Genomic DNA, 24,045 nt, shown 5'->3' with positions numbered 1-24,045 from the left:
TCAGCAGAACATTAGGTGCGATCAATTTCAGATAGGGGAGAGCGGTTCCTACATTGTTAACTATACAGCACACGACGCTGGCTTCCGTGGCTGCATGGACCTACCATCCTAGGGGGGGAAGATGCTGCCACTGGAAGAGCCCCCTCTCCCTCACCCGCAACCGGTTTGCGCAGCCCGGTAGGGGAGGTAGCCTGCCCACCTGCAACGCCATACCGTGTGCCGCGAGTCGTGGCTGCTGTTAAGTAAAGGCCCATGGCTGGCTATGCAGCCTCGCATGCAGTTGGGCTAAGGGGCAAGCACCACCCGGGAGGGAGCCCGTTGATGCAGCTCTGGGAGGGAGGGACTTGTGGTATTGTAGCGCCGTATAAGAGCGCCGTGCCAAATGGACACGAGGTGGAAAGGAGGTGACGTGACCTAATGCGCCTCTTGTGACAATGCATACATGTGAGTCCGGTTTCAAAACCATGCATCCTCGTGAATCATATAAATGCCTGATAGGCAACCAGCAAACACCGCCTGCATAATATATAGCGCCAACCCGACTTGCAGGAATTGGCGGCATTCTTGTGCCCATACAATCTAAGCATCGCGCATCCACCCTGCTAGGCAGCCAACCAACCTGATGCCTAATATATCGCGCAAATGAGGTATTGGAGCGCTTTACGTGTTCATCGCCGACATTGCAGGACTTGGCGGCGATTTTGTGCACATACAATTGATGCACCGTGCATCCGCCCTTGTATGCAGCCAACCAACCTGTTGCCTACTATATGCGGCCGCTCCCAAGCCAACTAACGTGCGCGAAGGTATTGGAGCGCTTTACATGAGCACCTTATTTACATTACACATTTCGTTCACGTGCTATAACGGCACTCACTGTGACCCACTAGCGTGTGGCACGGGAGCGAGGCAGACGCGCTACACGCGCACGAGGCTTTATTTTTTATTTTTATTTTTTAATTATATTTAATGTTAATGAAGAGTGCGGGCATCGATCCCGCTACCTCTCGCGTGCAAAGCAATTGCTCCACCATACGGAGCAGCTTCCCCTGCGTCGAAACCCAACCCCGAGGCTCGCGGCCAAGATTCCTGCACCTTTGGCGGTGGCGCGGCCAGGGCACCCATTTCGTCATGGCGATTACGTCAATTGACAATTTAAGCAAATTCCATGTAGAGTGCGGGCCTCTATCCCTCTACCCCTCGCGTGCTAATCCAATGCTCGTCCATCCGGAACTACTACCCATGAGTCGAAGCCCCACCCAGACCCTACTCGAGGCACGGGGGGATTAAATGATTTGCTCTGGATCACAGGATGTAGACGCGACCACGAGGCTCGCAACCTGCTGTACCGCACCCGAGGCGGCCACGCAGCAGCCGGACCACCACCTCATCACGGGGATTACATGATTTCAAAATGTATGCCCATATCCTCTTAACGGAGAGTGCGGGCATCGATCCCATTACGTCTCGCGTGCGTGCAAGTATTCGAACCTACGCACTACTTCATAACCGGCCCCCACTCGAGGCGGTGGCGGGGTTGAAGATTTGCCCAGGATCACCGGATGAGGACACGACCTCGCGGCTCGACCCCTGCTTACTCGCACCAGAGGCGGCAGCGCAGCCCACGGCCCACCTCCTCGCCAGGGAGATTACGTGAGCTCAACTTTTATGGCAGAGGCGGCAGCGCAGCGACGAAGTTCCTTAAACAGTAATACGCGCCAAAGAGTAAGGTCCTGAATCGCCTAATGCGCGGGAATATGATCACAATCGAAATCTTGCGAGCAATGCCTACACATGCGCTTATAGCTAGCAATCGTAGCTTGCATTCATCTAGCGCCAACACGACCCGAAGGAATTGACGCTAAATTCGTGTGGCCAAGCAATCTATGCAGCACGCATCCGTCCATGGGAATGGAGCGCCTTACATGAGCACCGTATTTACATTACGCACGGCACGGGGAGCACAGTACCCCATTACCTGCTCGAATGACCCTGATCTTGAGCACCGCATTTACCCTAAACATCGAGGGAACAGTGGCGACCCACCATTACCGCCGCCCAATACATACAGGCACTGCCCCCATATATTGCATCAGCCTTAGTCCATCAAATGAACTGTCTGACGGACGTCGAGTGGGATTATTATCTCCCGACCAGCAGATTACAGCAGATGTCAGTGATGGGCGTTTAACCACTTGTGGTTTTAGCGTCTAGGAGTAGCTCCACCGTAACGATCAGCAGGGGGAGCGACGCTGCCCCCCCCCCCCTCCCTCAGGGGTACACATGCTGATGGAAGAGTCAGGGACCTTCACCGCTAAGCCACAATGACTCGGGTTACCCCCGCTGTCGGGGATGGGGCCTGCGCCGCAAGCTTGAGCCGCAAGCTTGATCTTTGCCGCGCTGGCGCGACGATCACCCCCATCGGAAATTCCACGTTGCGCCGTGCTTCCCCGAGACCGGGACCACGGCTGGCGAAGCAAGGTCTTGGAGCGTACCTTCAGGAAGCACCCAGATTGCACGACACCACAGCAATCTCTGAGGATACAGTGTGCTGTGTTCCCCGCGTGCCTGCAAGGAAGCTAAGTGGGCCTGGGTGCATAATCAGGCAAGCGGTGAGTGCTTTTGCTGCCAAAGGGGGGGGGGGGGGGGAGTATAGGTAACAGCAGCAGTGTTATTTGACCCCGTTCCACCCCCCCATGCGCGCCTCACTGAATGTGGACGCGACCTCGCGGCTCGCCCCCTCTGTATAATAATATCTGCTGCTCGGTTGACGCCACCTCCACCGGAGGGCGGCGCCGATCTATCCTGGTCCCGGTAATGGTGCAGATATTATTTCACGCGATATTCGCTACCCGTTTTGTCTGCACAGTGCCCAGATTACCTCAATATCATGAAAAGACGCGACCCAAAGCACGCACCAGAGTCTCTAACGCCCAGGAGCCGGCAGGCCCTAGGGCCCATCTGTCGAGTAAAGACAGCATGGACAACGGCTGGTGCGGGAGTAAAGACAACACAGAACACGGGAGGGGTGGGAGTAAAGACAACGCAGAAAACGGGTGGGGGGTGGGAGTAAAGACAACCGGGAAACGGGTGGGAGGCAGGAGTAAAGACAAAACCGGTGGGGGCGGGAGTAAAGACAACATGGATAACGGGTGGGGGGCAGGAGTAAAGACAACACGGACAACGGGTGGGGGGCAGGAGTAAAGACAACACGGACAACGGGTGGGGGCAGGAGTAAAGACAACACAGACAACGGGTGGGGGCAGGAGTAAAGACAACACAGACAACATTGTAAGTGAGGAAGGGGGCAGGAGTAAAGACAGCACGGACGACAACAGGGGGACAGGAGTTAGGAGCGCACGGACAATGGGAGGGGGCAGGAGTAAAGACAACACGGAAAACGGTTGGGGGATATGTAAAGATAACACGGACAATGGAAGTGGGAGGGTGGAGGTAAAGACAACCCAGACAACAGGTGGGGGCAGAAGTACAGACAATCTAGAAAACGAGTGGGGGGCGGGAGTAAAGACAACCTGTAAACGGGTGTGGCGGCGGGGGTAAAGACAAAACAGAAAACGGGTGCGGGCAAGAGTAAAGGCAAAGCAGAATATGGGTGGGGGTGGGAGTAAAGACAGCACGGACAACAACAGGGGGGCGGGAGTAAAGAACGCCCAGACAATGGGAGGGGGTGGGAGTAAAGACAACACAGAAAATGGGGGGTGAGAGTAAAGACAACACAGAAAACGGGTGGGGGGTGGGAGTAAAGACAACGCAGAAAATGGGTGGGGGTGGGAGTAAAGACAACGCAGAAAACGGGTGAGGGGGTGGGAGTACAGACAACAGAAAACAGGTGGGGGTTGGGAGTACAGACAACACAGACAACGGGTGGGAGTGCAGACAGCACAGAAAACGGGTGGGGTGGGAGTACAGACAGCACAGAAAACGGGAGGGAGTGGGAGTAAAGACAACGCAGAAAACGGGTGGGGGGTGGGAGTAAAGACAACCGGGAAACGGGTGGGAGGCAGGAGTAAAGACAAAACCGGTGGGGGCGGGAGTAAAGACAACATGGATAACGGGTGGGGGGCAGGAGTAAAGACAACACGGACAACGGGTGGGGGCAGGAGTAAAGACAACACAGACAACGGGTGGGGGCAGGAGTAAAGACAACACAGACAACATTGTAAGTGAGGAAGGGGGCAGGAGTAAAGACAGCACGGACGACAACAGGGGGACAGGAGTTAGGAGCGCACGGACAATGGGAGGGGGCAGGAGTAAAGACAACACGGAAAACGGTTGGGGGATATGTAAAGATAACACGGACAATGGAAGTGGGAGGGTGGAGGTAAAGACAACCCAGACAACAGGTGGGGGCAGAAGTACAGACAATCTAGAAAACGAGTGGGGGGCGGGAGTAAAGACAACCTGTAAACGGGTGTGGCGGCGGGGGTAAAGACAAAACAGAAAACGGGTGCGGGCAAGAGTAAAGGCAAAGCAGAATATGGGTGGGGGTGGGAGTAAAGACAGCACGGACAACAACAGGGGGGCGGGAGTAAAGAACGCCCAGACAATGGGAGGGGGTGGGAGTAAAGACAACACAGAAAATGGGGGGTGAGAGTAAAGACAACACAGAAAACGGGTGGGGGGTGGGAGTAAAGACAACGCAGAAAATGGGTGGGGGTGGGAGTAAAGACAACGCAGAAAACGGGTGAGGGGGTGGGAGTACAGACAACAGAAAACGGGTGGGGGTTGGGAGTACAGACAACACAGACAACGGGTGGGAGTGCAGACAGCACAGAAAACGGGTGGGGGGTGGGAGTATAGACAGCACAGAAAATGGGAGGGAGTGGGAGTAAAGACAACAAAGAAAGTGGGTGGGAACTAAAGAAAACACGGACAACAGGAGGGGGGCAGAAGTAAAGACAACCCGGACAACAAGTGGGGGGCAGTACTAAAGACAACACAGACAACGTTGTATGGAATAAAAAGACAACTGTCTAGCAGGGATTGCATAGGAGAGTGATGTAAAGGGGGGAATAGAAGTGACACACACACCAAAGACCACTCCCCCTTCCACAGACCTCAAGTAGTGTCGAATTTGCAATCTTTTTTTTTTCCGAATTCAAGTATGTTAAATCCATGTCCTTGGTCACATAGACCATGCCTTTTTGGAAAGATTCAGTTATGAATCTTTGGGCATGGCCCTTTCAGAGAGGCCATCACCTTTTTTTAATCACACTTACAGCACCGACTCCATTCCGCGGCGTGTTTCTGGAAGGCACTGCTGTGGTTATTTTGTTTTCTTGATTACAGTCTCCTCCTGACCGTGATAGCATGGTCATTCAAAATATGAATATTGTCTCGTTTTGCAACAAATTTAAATGAAAATAATGGTGTAAAAAGGCCAAATGTACCTATTTTTTAAAAAAAATGTTCTTTAAGGGACAGCCCTCACCTGAATTCCACTTTAAGGAAGGCAGGCTTGCTCGCTTCACTCATTTTCTGCACTTCAACTTTGGGCACTGTACATGCAGGCAGCAGGTGGTGAGAATTTTGGAAGTGTGAGGAGCCAGCATGCCAGTCGAGGCAGGCTCATAAATCAATTTTGAGCACCTACATTTATATCTATTGATTTACAAAAGCATTTGACAATGGTGCTTCAGCGACTGACTCTCACGGGTACAGTTAATTACATGAAGGAAAGCCAGAAAAAGAGCCAGTGACGTCAGCTTCTGACCTCCTGCGGTGTGGGCGGGAGAGGCAGTGACATCCAGCTCTAGAGAGTGGACAAGATTTTGGTGGAGCGCGGGACTGCTCACATCTGCTGCTTAATCGGCCACACACAATTTTAGCAGAGGCAGCAAGAGTGCTTAGAGAGAAGTGTTAGAAGCAACTGCTTCGAAGGTCAGAAAGGTCACGTCTGATAGCCTGTCTCTAGCCTTATGATGTATACAACTTTATCTAGATCACCTTCACTTTCCATGCACTGCAAAGACGACACCGGGTGTATTACACTGGCCCCGAACTGCACCGCCTGAAAGTACGCCATCGACACAAAGTGATAGCATTCATACAGCGAAACACTGGCACCGGTCACTGCCATGCCTTCCTTCCGGCGTCACTGGCAGTGCCTGTACATATCAACACGTTCTTGATTGGGAGCGTACCCCAAGCTGAGCACGGGGAGACTTCCCTTAGGATCTGTTCTTTATTTGCAGGTTGCATACAAATTCTTCACACAATAACATTCATGACGCACTGCACCATTAATATAGAATAAGAAACGCTTTGCAATATCACACTACTATTAAAAACAAGATGAGGGAAAACAATGAACATATCACGTTCCAACCTTTACAAAGTTGCACGCACATCGTCTGTGCCTTTATATTTGGGTTTATAATTTCGACTGGCATTGAGTTACAACAAATTTAAACAAGTCACAGACAAGGGGGAGGGGGGGGGGTAAACACGGCACAGACAACGGGTGGGAGGGCGGGAGTAAACACGGCACAGACAACGGGTGGGAGGGCGGGGGTAAACACGGCACAGACAACGGGTGGGAGGGCGGGGGTAAACACGGCACAGACAACGGGTGGGAGGGCGGGGGTAAACACGGCACAGACAAACATGAGCAAGAACAGAGGTTTTTTTTTGCCAAAGGAATGACTGACATTCAGTCAAACATTTTAGATGACAACTCGGAAGTTTATGTTACCAATTATAAATGAAAACGATTCAAGTACTAAAACACAGCTTCACAGAGATGCGCTCTGTAATAAAGTCCGAGTGACTTTTAGGGGTTGAATACACTGAATATACACTGAACAATGAGCAGTGCCAGAGCTGACGAAATACACTGCTTTTTAATTTCGTTGCTGTAAAAAAGTACAAATAATTCACCTACAAAAAGAAAGCATTTCACGGCATTCCTCGCTTTGCTCTAAGCAGCCGTTTTAAAATCTAGCGAACAAAATATTTTCTACGAGAAGGGTTGGCAGAAGCGACCCGTCATCGCCCACAACCATTTCTCTCCCTTCAGTTCTCATTAGTTCTTATCTTTAGGTCCACAGACGTTATATCGAAGCAAAGGGCAGGCCAATGAGGCCGCGGCACTCCCGCGGAAATGTGGGCTGGTGACTGCAATGCCTTACTCTTTTCACCGAGTATGGAGGGGTGATCTGCCTCACAACAGAGGGCTGAATCAAACCGCACGCATCCGAACCCCCACCTCAATGATGGGGCAAGGGCGAGGGGCCTGCCAGCGTACTCTTAGTATGGACCTGGGGATTCCATAACAAGCAAGCACTGATAGTGCTAATCTTCTTGCATATTTAACGTCATAGACTTACAAAACAAGGGACCCACTAGCAGCTGAGCAGCAGCGCTGCTGTTGTGTGCGGCAGGCTTGGGCTCCCGTCACTTCCTCAACGACGGCGGCCCCTGTGTAGCCAGGCCCCTCCCTTCCAGTCACGGGTCTTCTGGTCGCTACACTTTCGTTTTTAGGTCGAGGACCGCCGGTCTGCCGAAGGCAGAACCGGAAGTCGGAGATTTAATGACTTGGAGAAGAGGGGCTTGAACCCGCCCCTCTTCTCCCCTGTTCTCCATTGGCTGGCCTCTTCAATGCTGGCCAGCCATTGGAGAAGAGGTCCCGTCACTCCGATCAGGCCCCGTCCTTTTCGGATCGGGGGCGTGTTTTTTGCAGAAAGTCTAATTATCTCCTCCAGCCAATGGCTGGAGGAGATAACAGCAAAACACGCCCCCGAATCTGAAACCGCCGCTGCGTTTCTCCGAGGCATTTCTGCTTCGCCTCGGAGAAAGGCAGCGGTGTGCCTGTTTTATCTCTTGCTATGCTTATTGCACCTTTCTCTGAGTCCCATTAGGTTTCTCTCGCTCCCTGTTGTTTTTTCCCGTCTCTTTAGTCGTATTTCTCTCTCCCTTACCCTCTCTGCATAGGCTTCCTTCTTTTACTAAAATAGGCAAAAGTTCTTGAGCAGGAATGTGAGGCCTGGTGCGGGGAGCTGGCCCGGCCCTCCGCAGTATACTCCGTCACACTCTCCAATGAGGACCAGGCGTCCGAGGAGGGCCGGCCCCCTGTCCTGTGGCCCCAAGCACAGAGTACGGGAAGGCGTCAGGCTCGCAGGGACGGCCACAGGTGACCCAGGTCCCAGCCCTACATGGAGTGTCAGGACCCCATGCACGGATAATCAGTGCTCCACGCACAGGCTTCCAGAAAGGATCAGGGCGCCATCCATGTTCAGTAGTTTTTCGGGGGTTCGGGGTTGGATTTCACCGGCTGCAGAGAACAGGCGGCAAAAGGCAGCCCTCTACTCACAAACCCTCCGAACCACCCCCCCCAGTGCCAGCATCGCAACTCTAATGTTCCTCGACTTTTCAGTCTCATGTTGCTTCTGCGGTTCTGCCCTGGAGGGCTTGGCGCGCTCCCTATTGGGCCCCTGCGTCCGTAGCCTCTCTCTCCTCAGCACTTCTCGCGCGCATCCATTTCTCCTCCATCTCCCCCTCTCCTTTTTGGCTCCCATTTCTTCCTTCCGCTATTCCACCTCCCCCCCCCCTTTTCTTAGCTCCGCTTGCTCTCTCCCTCCTTCCTCTGCACTTCGTGCTCGCCCTCGTTTCCTCTGTCACATTCATAGGGTGCATAGGGTGCTTGTCGATTACTTGGAGGCCCACGATCTACTGCACCCTACCCAGTCGGGTTTTCGCGCCAATCTTAGCACCGAAACAGCCCTCCTGGAAGTCTCGGAGGCGATAAAGGAGGTGCTGGATTCGGGTGGGAGAGCGATGCTGGTGATGTTAGACCTGTCGGCGGCCTTTGACACCGTCCCCCATGAGGGTCTGCTTGCTAGACTCTCAGAGATTGGTCTTCGTGGGACGGTGCTCCAGTGGTTTCGATCTTTCCTGGCAGGTCGTCGACAATCGGTCTGGGCTTCTGCTTGCTCCGCCGAGATGTCGCCATTGGGTGTCGGAGTTCCTCAGGGCTCTGTCCTGAGCCCGACTCTATTTAATATCTTCATGACCCCTCTGGCGGCCCTGGCGGAGTCTTTCGGGGCCCAGATCGTTTCTTATGCCGATGACACCCAGCTCCTCTTCACCTGTGAGAGGGGTGCGGACTTCGATGGAGGTAGGATCCAGGGTTGCCTTGAGGCTGTGTTTCAGTGGTTCCATCATAATAGCCTCAAGTGCAACTCGGATAAATCCGAGGTCCTCTTCTTTGGGTGCAGCTCGGACCCGGACTGGAAAGTGTGGTGGCCAGAGAACATGTTTACACCAGCAAGTTCGTCCCAGGTAGCGAAAAACCTTGGGATTAAGATCGACAATGGCCTCACACTACGTTCGCAGGTAATCGGTCTCACAGGGACCTGCTTTGGCTTACTCCGGATGCTTCGCAAGTTCCTTCCCTTGCTATCGGAGGAACATAGGAAGATCACGGTGCAGGCGATGATAGGCTCGAGAATAGACTATTCCAACGTTCTCTATCTCGGCCTGCCAGAATACCTGCTTCAACGACTACAGGTCGTTCAGAATTCGGCAGCACGTGCTATTTTTGGACTACCTCGCCGTGCCAGAGCCTCGGGCCTTTTGGAGGCTCTGCACTGGCTTCCTGTCCGGAAGCGGATAGTTTTTAAATCTCTCACCCTGGCACACAAAGCCTTGTACAGATCTGGAGCAAAATATCTCCAGGAAAGGTTGTCCTTCTACCGTCCTGCCAGATCGCTCAGGTCTGAAGCCTTGTTTTTTGCTGTAGTGCCCCGCGCGAAGAGAGCTCGCATCGGTGGCCGCTCCTTTAAATGTTTAGCGCCTCAGCTGTGGAATAAATTGCCTGTGTCCCTGCGCAGCACCCCTAACTTGTTGGCCTTTAGGAAGGGGCTTAAAACTTGGCTTTTCACTTCTTAGTTTCAGGTCCTATCAGGTTTCCTCTTTTTCTGTTTCTGTTCATTTTCCCTGCTGTGTTTCTGCGATTAGTGTGCAATTCAAAGCGTCGGGACACTCTTTCGAGTAGCCGTACGCTATACAAAAAACCTGCATAACATAACATAACATAACATAACATTCCTTGCTTGGTGTACCTCTCTGCCTGTCCCCCTATTTTCGCTCTTTAGCAGTCTCTTCTTCCCTTACCTGGTTGTCGTCTTTTCTCCCTTTCTAAGTTTATCTCTCTGTCACGCTCACTTATTTTCCTATCCCTCTCACTCCCCTGCCCTTCTCTTTTCTACTCTTGCCCCCCCTCACTCGCTATCTCACCCCCCACCTCTGTGTCTTAATACTCTGCGGTAAGAGGGGCCAGTCACGAGCTTCCAGGCTCCGCTTTCATCCTCGTCTCTGTTAATTATTCGGTGGTCACTGATGAAAAGCCGAGACTTTTTTGCGCTACATTAGCACATTAAAAACACTGTTACCCAGCACAAAACTGAATCAAATGCCCTCCTCAGTCGCTTGGTCTGATATTTCTACCCCCTCCATCATTCCCAGAAACATCTGGAATTTTACATTAGCACATTAAAAACACTGTTACCCAGCACAAAACTGAATCAAATGCCCTCCTCAGTTGCTTGGTCTGATATTTCTACCCCTCCATCATTCCCAGAAACATCTGGAAATAAATTTCAGCGCTCCCTCCCACTCCCTCGCCCCACAGCCCCCAGCTAAGCTGGATGTCAGTTCACAAGGGTTCACTATTGGAAGCCGAGGCGGGGACAGAAAGCTGCTGTTCCCTGGCCGGCTCTGTGTGCCTGGTCAGCCGCCAGCTGTGCCCTGCAGCTGTCAGGAATTAGTTCCAGCCAGAGGCCTTTCTTTGTTAAACTTTACCATCGAAGTTATGCCTACTTCCAAGCCTTGGAAACCTCTGCTTCATCTGCTAATAGTGTCATTTTTTGGACGCGCAGACAGTGATCTTCTTGTTCCCCGATGTCTCAAGAAGGGTCTCTGCTGGTGACGTAACATCTCTCCCTGAAGAGGGGTCTCTAGCCCCCATCTAATGTTAACCGATGGCTCCATTTGATATGGGGCAGCATGTTGAGATAAGCCAGAACTACTATTCCCACAATGCTTTGGCTGCTGAATAGAAGACCATGGCTGGTAAATAATACTCGACATTTGTGGTGTAGCTAGGGTACCCTTGGCCCTAGTGCAAGCAAGGACAAAGGACCTTCTGACTGCTGGATGGGTAGTAAAATAAAGCAATCAGTGCCCCCCTCGTATATCTGGGCCCCTGGAGCCACTGCCCATGCTTCGCCACTAATAGTTATGCCACTCTTAACATCCCTGTTCACAGAAGTTTTCCTGGTTGCATGTGACTTCATTGAAGTCAATTTAATGGAATACCATTACTGAGAAGCCATTTTCCCTAAACTGTTTAATGGAATTTTTCAGAATGAATGGCATTCAGCATTTCATAGAAAACAATTCATAGAATCACTTTTTGCTCGAAATTGGCTTTTTGCATGCTTGTTTTTTTGGTCTCGCCTGACCCAGCGCATGCGCTGGTCTGGCGAGACTTATTGAGAGGGCTCCAAAAAGTGCTACCAGGCCAGCCTAGAGCTACAGTGCATGTGCGGGGGCCAATAGACATGACAATGCCATTTATTTAGGGATACAAAAATGATAAAAAAATGAGCAATACCAATAGCTCTACCTATAATATTGCCGAGACCATTGCATTGTAAATGCTTGTTTATGCTTCTGCTGCTTTTTTTTTCAGTTCCTGTTAATGCGCAGGAGCGTCTGTTTAGCAGCTGCTGGACGACGCATGCGCAATATAGCCGCCTGGACAGGTCAGGCAAAATAAGGTGCGAGACTCAGCCAGCCAATCCCAGCCAATCCCAGGAGAAAACAAGCATTTCAAAATGCAATAAGACTCGTCTAACGCGAGCCCTATTGCATTATAAACAAAAGCGTGTGTCTCCAAGAAGGCATGATCAGGAGTGGGGAGGGGGGTGGTGGTAGGCAGAGAAGTTACAGACTGCGGGATGGAAGGGGGGGGTGCCAGAGGAACAAAAGAGTTTTCAAAGTAAAGGGGCTGATAGCCATGGAAGGAGATAAATGACGACATGGCTGTTAGGAGGAGGGACAAACAAGCCGAAAACAAATCAGGATGCAGCATTTCTCATATAGGCCAATCAAAAACATGGATTGAAAGTGGGCGGAGCTTCCCCCCACTATACTGTATACTGCATGTCTCGCAAAGCGAACAGCGCGTTGTGCTGCAACGCTATGCAAGACCTAAAAAACAACTGCCTCAAACTAAACACAGACAAAACTGAAGTAGTGATCTTTGGAAGGAAAGCCTCTGCCGAGATCTCTAACTGTTGGCCAATTAATTTCTGACCTTCACCCACCCCCACCACAAATGCAAGAATTCTTGGAAGCATCCTAGACAACAAGCTCAACATCACAGCCCAAATAGGCGCAGTGACCGCCTCCTGCTACCACATCCTTAGGATGCTACAAAAGATCAGCAAACTTTATACATAAATAAATTAATACAAATTAAATACATACCTCCCAGGCGCCTCACTGGCATGCATTCTCTGTATCCGCAAATCCATAGCCGGAGCCCGTTTCTTCTCATATCTCTCCGCCAAAACATGGAACAACCTCCCTCACCACATCCCAGCTTCCTCATTGCTTCTCGGGTTCTGCAAGAAGCTGAAAATATGGCACTTTGATCAACCTCACCAGACGACAGCTGCTTGCCCACCTGCAAAGCACCCAAAAACCCTCATGGGGGATTGGCTCACTAAACAAATAAAAATAGCATAACATGGCATGGCAAGGATTGGAATCATTTGTTGACTAGCTACTCCCTCACACCACTTGCTCCCTAGCTACTCTCCCACAGTCTTGCTAGCTGTTGCCACTAGCCAATACCTCTTCAAAACCCTGAGGTTCTTTCACCAACAATGCACTCTTCTTCCCTAAAAGCCCTGAGGAGTTCATTCTACAAGACTACATCTCTCTGCACACACCAGGTCTAAATAGAATGGACTTGTGTGTAACTGGCAAATTTCACCACTCCTCCTGACTACCTCCTTTCTAGGAGGTCTAAAATCATTGGACTCTCCCCATTAGCCTTACATTAAAGAGCTCTCAAGCCTACGCATCATCCTCCAAAGAACTCTTGCCACCATCCCACAGCTCTTCTTTTTAGGTCATAACGAGCTTGTGTCCTTAAACCACATGTCTTCCCTCATAGTTAGAATCATAACTAGGAGACTCCTGTCTTAAGGCCTGCGATGTCACCACCACACAATACCTTAAAAGATTTCAGCATCTCTAGCCACTAGCCCGCACTGGTTCTTCACAGTAGAACTAAAACCAGTGGACCAAAGTCTCTAGGCCTGTGCTCTCCACTTGCTCATACCTTCCTCCCTCAAACCCCAGAGGATCTCTTACCACTAGCCCACACATCATCCATGAGGAGCTCTTTCCATTAGCCCACACATATTCCCTCACAGCTAGGGTTAGAACCATGGGACTCCTGCTTATTCCCTAAGCTCCCAGCACCAGCCCACACCTCTTTGCTCATAGTTCTAAGGAGCCCTAGGACATTAGCCCACACTTTCTACCTTACACCCAGTTGAACCAGTGGGTTCCTCTCTGTAACCCTGTGCATAGCTCTTCCCTCAAAACCCTGAGGAGCTCCTGCCCTTCTTCTCTCTCACAGTAAAGAATAGAACCAGTGGACGTCTGTATTCTTACCTGAGCTCCCACCACCTGTCCATATCTCTTCCAGCAAAATCACAAGTCGCTCTTGCCACTTCTACTCCTTCTCCTTACTCTGAGGATTAGAACCAGGTGACTTACGCATACAGGCCTGAGTTCCCATGACTAGTGCCCCTTTTCTTCCTTACTGCATAGTCAAAAAATCACAGATTCCTTTCTCTATCCCTAGGTTTGTCCTTAGATCACCCATGTTTATTCACAGGCAGATACAAAGGGTGCCTTCCTGATTATCTTCTTCTTGTTTTCCTAGGATTCTGTATTGCGGAACCAATTAGAGTGAAGGTTTTCCAGCCTTTTCATATTTACCTGCCTCTCCCTTATTCTGTCAAGCGTTTTGAACAGCTAGAGATTCGCCCAACCCTCTACAACTATGTTGAGCAGGATCTGGAGGTAAGCAAACATGAGGGTAATCTAACTAGAAGTGACAAGCTATTCCACATTAGTATCAACTACAGAATATTATGCTACCAGAATGTAGTAGAAAAAATATCAACAAAGTAATTATATATAGGTAAGTTCAGGATCACTTAACTCCTCTGCAAACATAGTCAGTTGCTGAGCTGGTCTGAAGACCAAACCAGTCAGCGTAGAAGGTAAGGATCATTCCTGCAGCAAGGTGGTGTCATAATTATAAATTTACATATTGCTATGACTGCACTGACCACTCTGGAAGCTGAATACTAGCCATCATCTCTGGAAACATCACACGGCCTCAGGTGATTATACATTAACTGCAAACTGATTGGCCTCATGATATTCTCAAACCAAACCTCCATCCAATCAACATAGATGAAGCACCCAGTGAGAAACAAAGAGTTTACTTATCAAGCAGGTGTGCCTCAAAGGTCAAAGTGGCTGGGCCATAGACAGGCTTGAAATCAACGTTCTCCAAGTCCTGCAGGTCAAGTCAGTCAACAAATCTCCTGACAAGGTCATCTCTGTTTACCAGTACATCTCCTTCTAAGCTCATAGGGAGCAGTAGCTGTCCTTGTTGGTTCAGCGCACATGAACGTCAAACACTTCAGGTCGCATACCCTGCTCCATCACTCTGTACTGATGGTTGCCTTAGGCACTGTCACCTCTGTATCACAGTCTCACTACTCTTGAATAATTCCATGTTTAGTATTTAGTAGCAACATTCTCTTGAAGGTCAACCAATAACAGTGCTGTATGTTTCCTGTTTACACGCTTTGGTCTCTGCTGGCAACCTTTTAATTAGGTCCAGGTGTCTTTGGGAAGGACAGAAGGACTCTGCAGCCAAGCCACGTCAGGTCCGGAGAAAAAATACAAGGTGCGGGTGCCCCAAAATTCTGCAGTTGCAGTGCCCTTTTCCATCGTGCCCATGACGAAGGTGAACATCCCCGTCACTGTGTTGGCTCAAGGACCACTTGGCGGTGGAGATAAAATCACGAAGTTCCTAAAAATTGTGGTGAGTAACTCTCAGTAGTCTGCTTTTTTATCCCTCTGTGTCTTTTTTATCTTGTCTCTTTGAATCCCCTCACAATCCTCAGTACATTTTCCAGTACTTCCTCATTCACAAAGAGTAATGAGGTGAGCGGGTGTAGTGTCTCACGTTTAGATGTCTCCTAATGGTTAAGTTACGATGTGGCACAATGGCTAGTTCGAGATGTGGATTAGTTGGTAAGATGAGATGTGGCCTTGGCATCAAGCTGACATGAGATCTACTGGCCTACTTGAAATGTTGTCTAGAGGCAACTGTGGTATGAGTTACAGTGGCTATGTCTTAACTTGGCCTTGTTGCTACGTTATGATATGAACTGGTAGCTGATTATGAGATGTGGTCTAGATGTTATGTTACAATGAGCTCTAGTGCTCGTGTAAAGTTGCAATAGGGTCCAGTGCCCGGATTGAGGCATGGTATAGATGCCAAGTTCAGATGTGAAGGGGTGGACAAGTTTGTTATGCTCTACTGACCTAGTGGCTTTGTTGATATGTAGTTTAGCAAGTTATCATGTGATTTAGTGGTAGGCTGGGATACATATAAACCCGTCTGGCTTGGTAGCAAAGTGGAGAAGATAGCTGGTGGCAAACACAATCGCTCAGTGGTATGTAAGCAAGTGATTCTCAAAATAAAGCCTGAAATCAGCTGCCAGATTCCTAGATATTTGATTGCAAGTGTGCCTTGATTCCCTACATCACCAAAATTGAGAGTGCCTAAAAAGCAGACCACATCCAGTATTACATTCTGTGTAATTTAGAACATGCAGGTCTGCACCTAGAGGTGTCTAATTCAGTTTTCTCTAGTCTAGTCCTCTATATTCCCCAGATCTCTTCCTGGACAGTCCACATTATCAGTTTCTCTACCTCCTTTCTCAATCTCTCTGTCTCACTTCATCTCGCCAGTATCCTATGGTTTCTTTCCTTTTTTGGCAGAGAGAGGGAGTAACTAAACTTGAAGAACAAACATACAATCTTGACACCAATGGTAAGTATGATTCCTCATGTCCAAAGGTTGGTGTTTCTGTGCTGGTCCTAGAGTACATTGTTTTTGGTTGTTGATACTCTTTTCAGTGCCTCTGTACATTGTCCAGCATGATGAGAATTTTCCTTTGGGAACTTATGGGCCACTTTCAGGTGGGAACGTTAAGGACTGGATATTGGTAAGATGCATTACAGCCTATAGGAGGAGTGTAGATCTTTAGATCCAGGATGTTTGCATAAGATTGTTCTGGATGGTGGTAGAGTACTTTGTGGATGTTTGAAAAATATTTACGGTTGGCTGGAAAACCTGTTCAACACCGGTTGAGAATCTGCTGGTCACAGGTTTCAATCCAAGAGCCTTTTAGCCTTTTACGGTGGATAAAAGAAGTGATCAGCAATTGAGTAACAATAATACTAATTAATAATCACTGCAAGGAACAATTTGGTGTGTGGTGTGCCCTACACAATTGGTCAATATTGTGCTTAGGTGAAGACCTCTAAAGGCATTATATGCTACAAAAGGCTGGTTTAGGGATCCAGGCTTAAATATGTTGTAGCAGTTTTGTGTTTCCTTGCAGATTATATGGAAAAAATGGTCTCTGGGTTGGGTAGGGAATTTTAGTCTTCTAAAGCCCAGTTGAGTTATATCCAAAGGTGACTCTTCTTCTGTTAGGACATTAACTAAGAAAATGCCTGACATCCTAGTCCTTATTTCTTAATTAGAGCACACACTTTGTTATCAAAACTCCCCCGGAAATGCACACATCCAGTAGAAGGGAGGGATGACCATTAATGTCATGTTTAATGAAAAACAACTATTGAGAAACTATGAGAAAACACAAAAAACTGTAACATGAATAAGTTATGGTATTTGGCCTGGTCTAATGATAAAAGTATTATTCATATCAAACAAAATAGTCTAAAGTGGATACACCCATAATAATTCTAATTTGAAATTATTCTAATTTCCCAGTTCTGCTCACGCTTCATTCTTCTCTGGGCACCCTGTGACATCAAATGCCATTCCCTTGTCAGATTCCAGAAGGTTACAGAAAAAAAAGCTCTATTGAGACTAATGTTTATAATATTAAACACATGTACTACTAATAACTAAATATTATTACCATCTATATTAAAATAATTGTAAACCCTGAGGCAGTCTCATTCAAGAATCACAAAGTGAAATGACTAGCTGTTCTAAAACAGAATAACACCTGGTGTAATGTATTGTGGAACATGTAAAACAAATTCAATACTTCATGACTTGCCCAATGATATTGCTGTCTATCCCATAATAAATTAACCCCTGGTGCAATGTGTGTTAGTTAATGTAAAAAACACGCAATATTGATATCAAGAGTTGGTAAATAATTACCCAGTCTATCCAATAATATGGTCCCCTGTTATTCATTATGTTGTGTAAATTATAAAGTGCAAGCAACACCTTCTTCAAGAATTGCTTAATAATACTTTCTCGTGACATAAAATAGAGTAAACCCAGACACGGTGTGCTGTGTAAAATCTATAATGTTTATCCTAAATTGAAGTCCTTACCTTTGGTACTCTTTTCAGTTTTCCTAAAGATCTCACATTTGTATATTGAACCAGCAGAAAGAAGTTTAGTTGTTTTTGGTTTTGGTCTGCTTCAACCTTGTTTGTGTCTGCCTCTCACTGTCTTCTTTTTCACTCCTCTGTCTTTTCCTATCGCAGATTTACAGGGCAGGGCATTTGAGATTCCCGGGGCAGAGCCGTCAAATTTGATCCCCGAAGGAGATGTTAGAATAAGCGTGCGGGTCAGCGGTAAGTCCAGACCTCAGTTGTTATCCTGTTGCCTCAAATAACGCAAATTGTAGATTTGTCTTAGGTTAAAAATGCCTGTTCTGGCCATTTGAAGAACCCCCATTGTCCAGGTTAGGATGGTTAGGAAGGACAAGGATATATTGGACTAATTTCTAATTACTTCTTAAAATAGGTTTGCTCTGTCAGTGCCACAATTCACCAAACAACTACCACTGCAGTATTCAAAACGCTCTCCTGAAAAACATATGTGCCTTTTCCTTTTTAAACGTTGACAGTGTAATAGGATTTTGTGACCACTTTGTAAAAAAGGTTATATAAGTTGGAAAGTGGCAATGCCAAAGGAAGACTCCATGTATTGTTACATTCTAAAAAGCAGTCCTTAGAGGGCAGAAAAGCAACATAAATATGCATCTTTAAAGGAAGCTTTTCAATTGTGTGTTAGAAATCTTCAGTGTTCTCCAGTATTAGATCCTTCATAGATTCACATGCTTGAATCATCCGCGTCATCGTCGTGGGAGTCCCACGATATACATAGAAAAGAAGTAGGCAAAATTACTATAGGCTACCATGCAATGAAAAGTCAGTGCAATAGCCTATCCACATTCTTTTGTAAAGGCTTGATTCCTCAGATTTTCTACTGCACGTCGTGTGAAAGCGTGTCTCCCTGAGCTCTGCTCAGTTTTCTCTGTTTTTCAAGTTTTGTAGCAGAGTTTGTCTTAAAAAATGTCTGAATCTTCAAAGAAAGGACTCTTTAGGTCATGTGGATCATGTGGGAAAAAGAGACTACATGCTGAGGTTCCACATAAGAACTGCATCTACTGCCTTTACCCTCAACACAAGGTATAAGACTGCAAAATCTGTAGAACCTTCTCTACAAAGCTCCTCAAGGACAGGGAGGGTAGATTATTAATTTGGCTTCAATAACTTAAATCAAAATCTGGTGTTCTTTCTGAGGATGAGGAGATCTCTACCTCACTGGCCTTAAAGGAAACACCTAAAAGGAGAGAGAGATCTCTTGATTCTCCTGAAGTTTCCAAGAAAAAGACATCAGAAAGGTCTCGTCATGAGGAGGAAGGTACCTCACCAAAAGGAGAGCTTCCATTTCCTACTGTTGAGAAAAGCCATAAAAAGACAAATATTCTTTGATCCATTCAATGAAGATCTCTGTCTCAAAGAACCTTGTACCACTGACAGCGTTATATTCAGAATCCCCGTCGACGAAAAAACCATCTTCTAAATAAGATTCTTCTTCCTCATCGTCGAAAAAATCTCCATCGCCGATGACAGACTCTACGACAGTCCCATCGACAACACTTCCGGTGATGACGATTGCTGTACCGCCATCGACCTCATTGTCGACGGCAACCCTGACGATGACTACTTCAACCTTTTTGTCAGCAACCTCGTCGGAGACGGTGAATCTCGTCGACGATACCTACGACGGCTTCAGCTTACTCTATCATGTCCTCGTCGACGACGCAGACACCGTTTCCGTCAATGAGCTGACGACGATGTACCCCACTCGTGGTCGTAAGCGTCCATCTTCCTTGCAGCTTACGCCAGTGTATCCGTCGACGACGTTCTCATCGACAACACCGTCGACGAGGCAATTTTTGCAAAATCCTGCGATAATGTCTCCTGTACCTCCTTCATGTTTGGATTGGCTGACAGTCCTTCTCAATTACATGTAAAGTATCAGGAGGATGATGACGAGGATTATGGAGGATATTATCAACAGGAATATCACCCTCCTCATGCAAAAATCCAATATATGGAGCCAGTTTCTGAACCTATGGTCCACTTTCCTGTCGCATTGGTTCAAGACCTTCAGGAATTATTAAGAGATTATCGTACACGTTTTCCATCAGCACCTGTTCCTCCACCTCCTCCGCCACCACCGCCTGTTGAATCACCACCTCGTACCTCAATACCTGTGTCTGCATCCTCCCTGGTGGGAGATACTAGTGGGCCGCAACAACATCCAGATACCTCAGATGAGGGAGAAGTTGAGGATAATCAGCCTCAAAAGGAAGGTCAAACAGGAGAGGAATGGGATGACTATGTCATATCTATGCAAAAACAACAGTTGATGGACAGAATGTAGAACAATTTCATACATTCACCCCAGTACAGAGATCTGGGCCTAAATCCATCGTTTTTTTGCTCACCATGCCGTTCCAGTTTGAACCCAGCCATATGCAAATCAGTCTTGACCCTGTGCCTCATGGGAACAGTCCAGCCCGAACTGCCAAGCCAGGTTCTCCCTGGACTGGAAACAAGCATCCTAGGACAGGTTTCGGGTTTCACCCCTCTTCAGCCAGGATAGCTTGATTCCAGTGGCATGGAGAGCACGGGACCCACGTCTGGGCATCCCCTACCCACTCGGGGTGACAAATGCAAAAACAACAGTTGATGGACAGAATGTAGAACAATGTCATACATTCACCCCAGTACAGAGATCTGGGCCTAAATCCATCTGGACTGTTCCCATGAGGCACAGGGTCAAGACTGATTTGCATTTGGCCATGTTTGAACTGGGGTGGCGTGGTGAGCAAAATAACGATGGATTAAACCCAGATCTGTGACTGGGGGTGAATGTTTTGCCAATGTGCAACATTCCGTCCATCATCTTGTGTGTTTTGCTATGTCATATCTACACCAGTGTCTCCATCTCCACAGATGATAGAGTCTCCACCAGAAGACATCAGCTGCTTTCATGGTTTAATTGAGAGAGCAGCATCATGTTTTCAACTATCCCTAACAGTAAAGCAATCAGACTGCTTTCTTTATGATTTTAAAGACTTATATAGAAAATAGGTTAGGTCTATACCTATTGTTGACCACATATGGGAAGAGGGACTAAAAGTAATGAGGACACCAGCCACAGTTATCCCTGTCTTGCCCAGAATTGACAAGAAATACAAGGCTCCGGATGATGCTCCAGCGTGTCTAATAAGTCATCCTAAGCCTGACTCTGTTATCTCTCAGGCCGCACAACGGAGATCGAGGAACCCTCTACCAGCCATTACTGCTCCAACTGACAGGGAAGGGAGGCGCTTGGATAATATTGGGAAAAGGTTCACAACCACATCAGGAGCAACTGTTCGAGCTGCTAACGCTCTTGCGATTTTAGCCAGGTACGATCGACAGATGTGGTCGGTCATTGCCCAATTTTTAGAATTCCTTCCGGAAGACAAGAAAATGGAAGCTAGAAAAATCCTGCTTGAAGGAGAAAGGTCAACTTCCGAGATTATTGATGCTTAAATGGATATTGCTTCTTTGGCTTTCCGTCAGCTTGCTGGAGCCGTTGTCCTGAGACGCCAGGGTTGGCTGAAGGCAACTATGTTCTGCCCTGAAGTTCAAAGCAAGATATTGGAAATGCCATTTGATGGTGAATCAAGCATATCGATGACACTTTGCTGACCATCAAAACAGATACAGACAGGGCTACGGCTCTAGGAACGCTCCAATACAGAAAGACCCTCTTTCGTGGAGCCCGGGGCAGAGGAAATTATTCTTTTCGAGGAGGTTATCAAAGATACCAGCCTCAAACCTACACCTCTTACCGGCCATCCTACCAGCAGCAACAGCAATATCATGCACCGCCACAGACTGCCTACTCCAGACAGCCTAGATGAAAACAACAGGCTCAGCCCAGAGATTTGGGCCGTAAACAGTGACAACGCTTTGCCTACTGCCGCACCTCAGTATTCTCTGAAGAAAACCCTTCTCTCATATTTTTTGCATCATTGGGAAGAAATAACATCAGACAAATGGGTCCTAGATATAATAAGGTATGGCCATACCCTAGAGTTTACCACAACGCCACCTCATCACCCACCTCAAAGATCAAAGCCACCCCATCTTCAGGTATTAAAGAAGGAGGCTTTGATAATGCTTCAAAAAAGAGCAATAGAACGTGTTCCACGCTTTCAAAAAGGAAAATGTTTCTACTCTTGCTTTTTCCTGATAAAAAAGAAGTTGGGGGAATGGCGTCCCATTTTAGACCTCAGAAAGCTCAACAAGTACCTGCTGAAGAAATCCTTTCGCATGGTTACTCTTCAGGAGATCTTACAACTTCTGAACCATTCGTATTTCTTCGCTCAGCTCCAAGGGTTTTCACCAAGTGCCTTGCTCTCGTGGCAGCATTTCTACGGCTTAAAGGCCTACAGATCTTCCCATACCTAGACGATTGGCTGGTGAAAGCCCCCTCTCTTCGTCAGGCTTCAGAAGACATCTCTTTCTGACTGCAACTATCCCGCTCTCTAGGGCTGGCAGTCCATCTTTGAAAATCCATTCTTGCCCCTTCTCATCGACTAACATTTCTAGGAGCACTTATAGACACTCTACAAAACAAGGTATTCTGATGGATACATCTGCTTGTGGATTCCTCAACTTATGAATATCCCCTGCGCCAGCATTCGGCAGAATGTTTTCCTAGATCTCCACACCGATGGGGACGTTGGCTCCGCTCGCGACTCTGCATGACTTCACCGGAGCCATAAGAGAGCCTCGTCGGCGTGATGACGTCAGTTCCCTTTTTTCCGCACCGTCGACGCGTAACGGTTTTCTAGCACTCTCCATATTTTGTGGAGTTACTTTGTTGTTCCTTCTGTTTTAACTGTTGCTAGAAGTGATGTCATCTTCAAGGGAGTCTGGTTTTAAGCCCTGTAGGGAATGTGGGGGAAACATGTCCATCACTGACCCCTATGAAGATTGTTTATGGTGCTTGTCGTCGGATCACGACGTGGAGGACTCTACCTGTTGCAGGAAAATGAATCCTAATGCACTTAAAGAGTGGGAAGCCAAGTTGTTTCTGGCCAAGGCGAAGAAAGAAGGTAGAGGGCGTAAGCGTAATAAGTCGAAGTCGAAGTCGTCGACTTCACATACATCGAAGTCGAGAAAGCACAAGAAAAGAAGAAGACGTGGATCTCGGCGCCGCTCAACGAAGGGTAAGGCTTTCAGGTCGCCTTCGCCTGCCCCTTGACGTCACCATAAGGACTTTGTATCTCCTTCACCCTCTCCTTCTCCTCGTGCAACTCCAGAGAAGTCTCCTTTGCCTAGAGGCACTCCGGCGCAGTCGATGCCGAGTCGGTTCAGGGTGTTCCATCTTCTTCTGTGCCTGAGATTGAACCGGTGGATTAGGCAGTGGATCCGATCGTTCCGACGTCGGACACTCCCCGTTTACTGGCTCGAATCCATATCCACAATTCCCGGCTCCAGGGGCGGATCTGTCGCATTTTTTAAATACTATGTATGGAGTTGTTACAAGGGCGGCTTTCCCATCTGGAGAACCTTCTGGTCCTGTGGGTCCGCTGGCATTCAACTTGGGGGTGCCCCAGCACTATGCCCAGGCACCTTTCATGCCCTTCATGCCAATGGCGCGTCATGGAAATTTCCGGCACCGAGAGTCTCAACGCCGTTGATAGAATTCTCGGCACCGTCTGGTGAGCCTTCCTCTCGGCCACATGTGGATCTCGTGCCTCCTTCGGAGCCTCCTTCGACGCCGGGTCCGGAGCAATCGGTGCCACGTACGACGCCAGCAATGCCGCGTCCGCAGATTCGTTCTCGGAGAGAGGCTCAGAGGCTTTTAGAAGAGGAGCCGTATTGTAGAGAGGAAGTAGAGGAGGGCGAGTTGGAAGAGTCTCGGGATGAATTTGAGGGAATTCAAGAGGCAAGTGGTTTAGATACCTCTCCAGAGTGGGAACTCTCTTCTACAAGGGCTTCACCTCCTCAAGAGGTAGCTCCCTACCATTTGGTGATAAGGAAAGCTGCGGAGCTTTTAGATTTGCAGTTACCTACTGCCGAATATAAACCAAATTTGTTGACAGAGGTTTTGCATTCACCTTCCTCCATAGTTGAGCCTCTATTACCCTTTAATGAAGCTTTGTTGGATCCTATTCTCAAGGTTTGGCGTAAACCACTCTCTTTGCATGCCGTTTCTAAGGCTGTGGCTAGAAGGTATAGGACTGCACCAGGGGATCCAGATTTTCTCTCTTCTCATCCATCTCCAGAGAGTCTGGTGGTGCAGGCATCCTGCTCCAAGCAATCTTCAGGTGCTTTTCC

General features: G+C 48.2%; 1 protein-coding gene across 1 annotated transcript in view; it reads left to right on the top strand.

The window, feature by feature from the left end:
• The window catches only part of LOC146830518 (complement C4-B-like), a 554,995-nt gene that overhangs the window by 261,981 nt on the left and 268,969 nt on the right, over positions 1–24,045 (top strand). The window contains exons 20-23 of the mRNA XM_085604724.1: positions 13,988–14,127; positions 14,957–15,166; positions 16,132–16,183; positions 17,890–17,979. Coding sequence (XP_085460850.1) covers positions 13,988–14,127; positions 14,957–15,166; positions 16,132–16,183; positions 17,890–17,979 — 492 coding nt within the window. The remainder of the gene's footprint in view (positions 1–13,987; positions 14,128–14,956; positions 15,167–16,131; positions 16,184–17,889; positions 17,980–24,045) is intronic.

Source organism: Triturus cristatus, chromosome 5_1 (genome assembly GCF_964204655.1).
Source record: "Triturus cristatus chromosome 5_1, aTriCri1.1, whole genome shotgun sequence".
Lineage (NCBI taxonomy): Eukaryota > Metazoa > Chordata > Amphibia > Caudata > Salamandridae > Triturus > Triturus cristatus.
The sequence above is the reverse complement of the archived record's forward strand: the minus strand, read 5'-3'. Positions and strand labels throughout refer to the sequence as shown.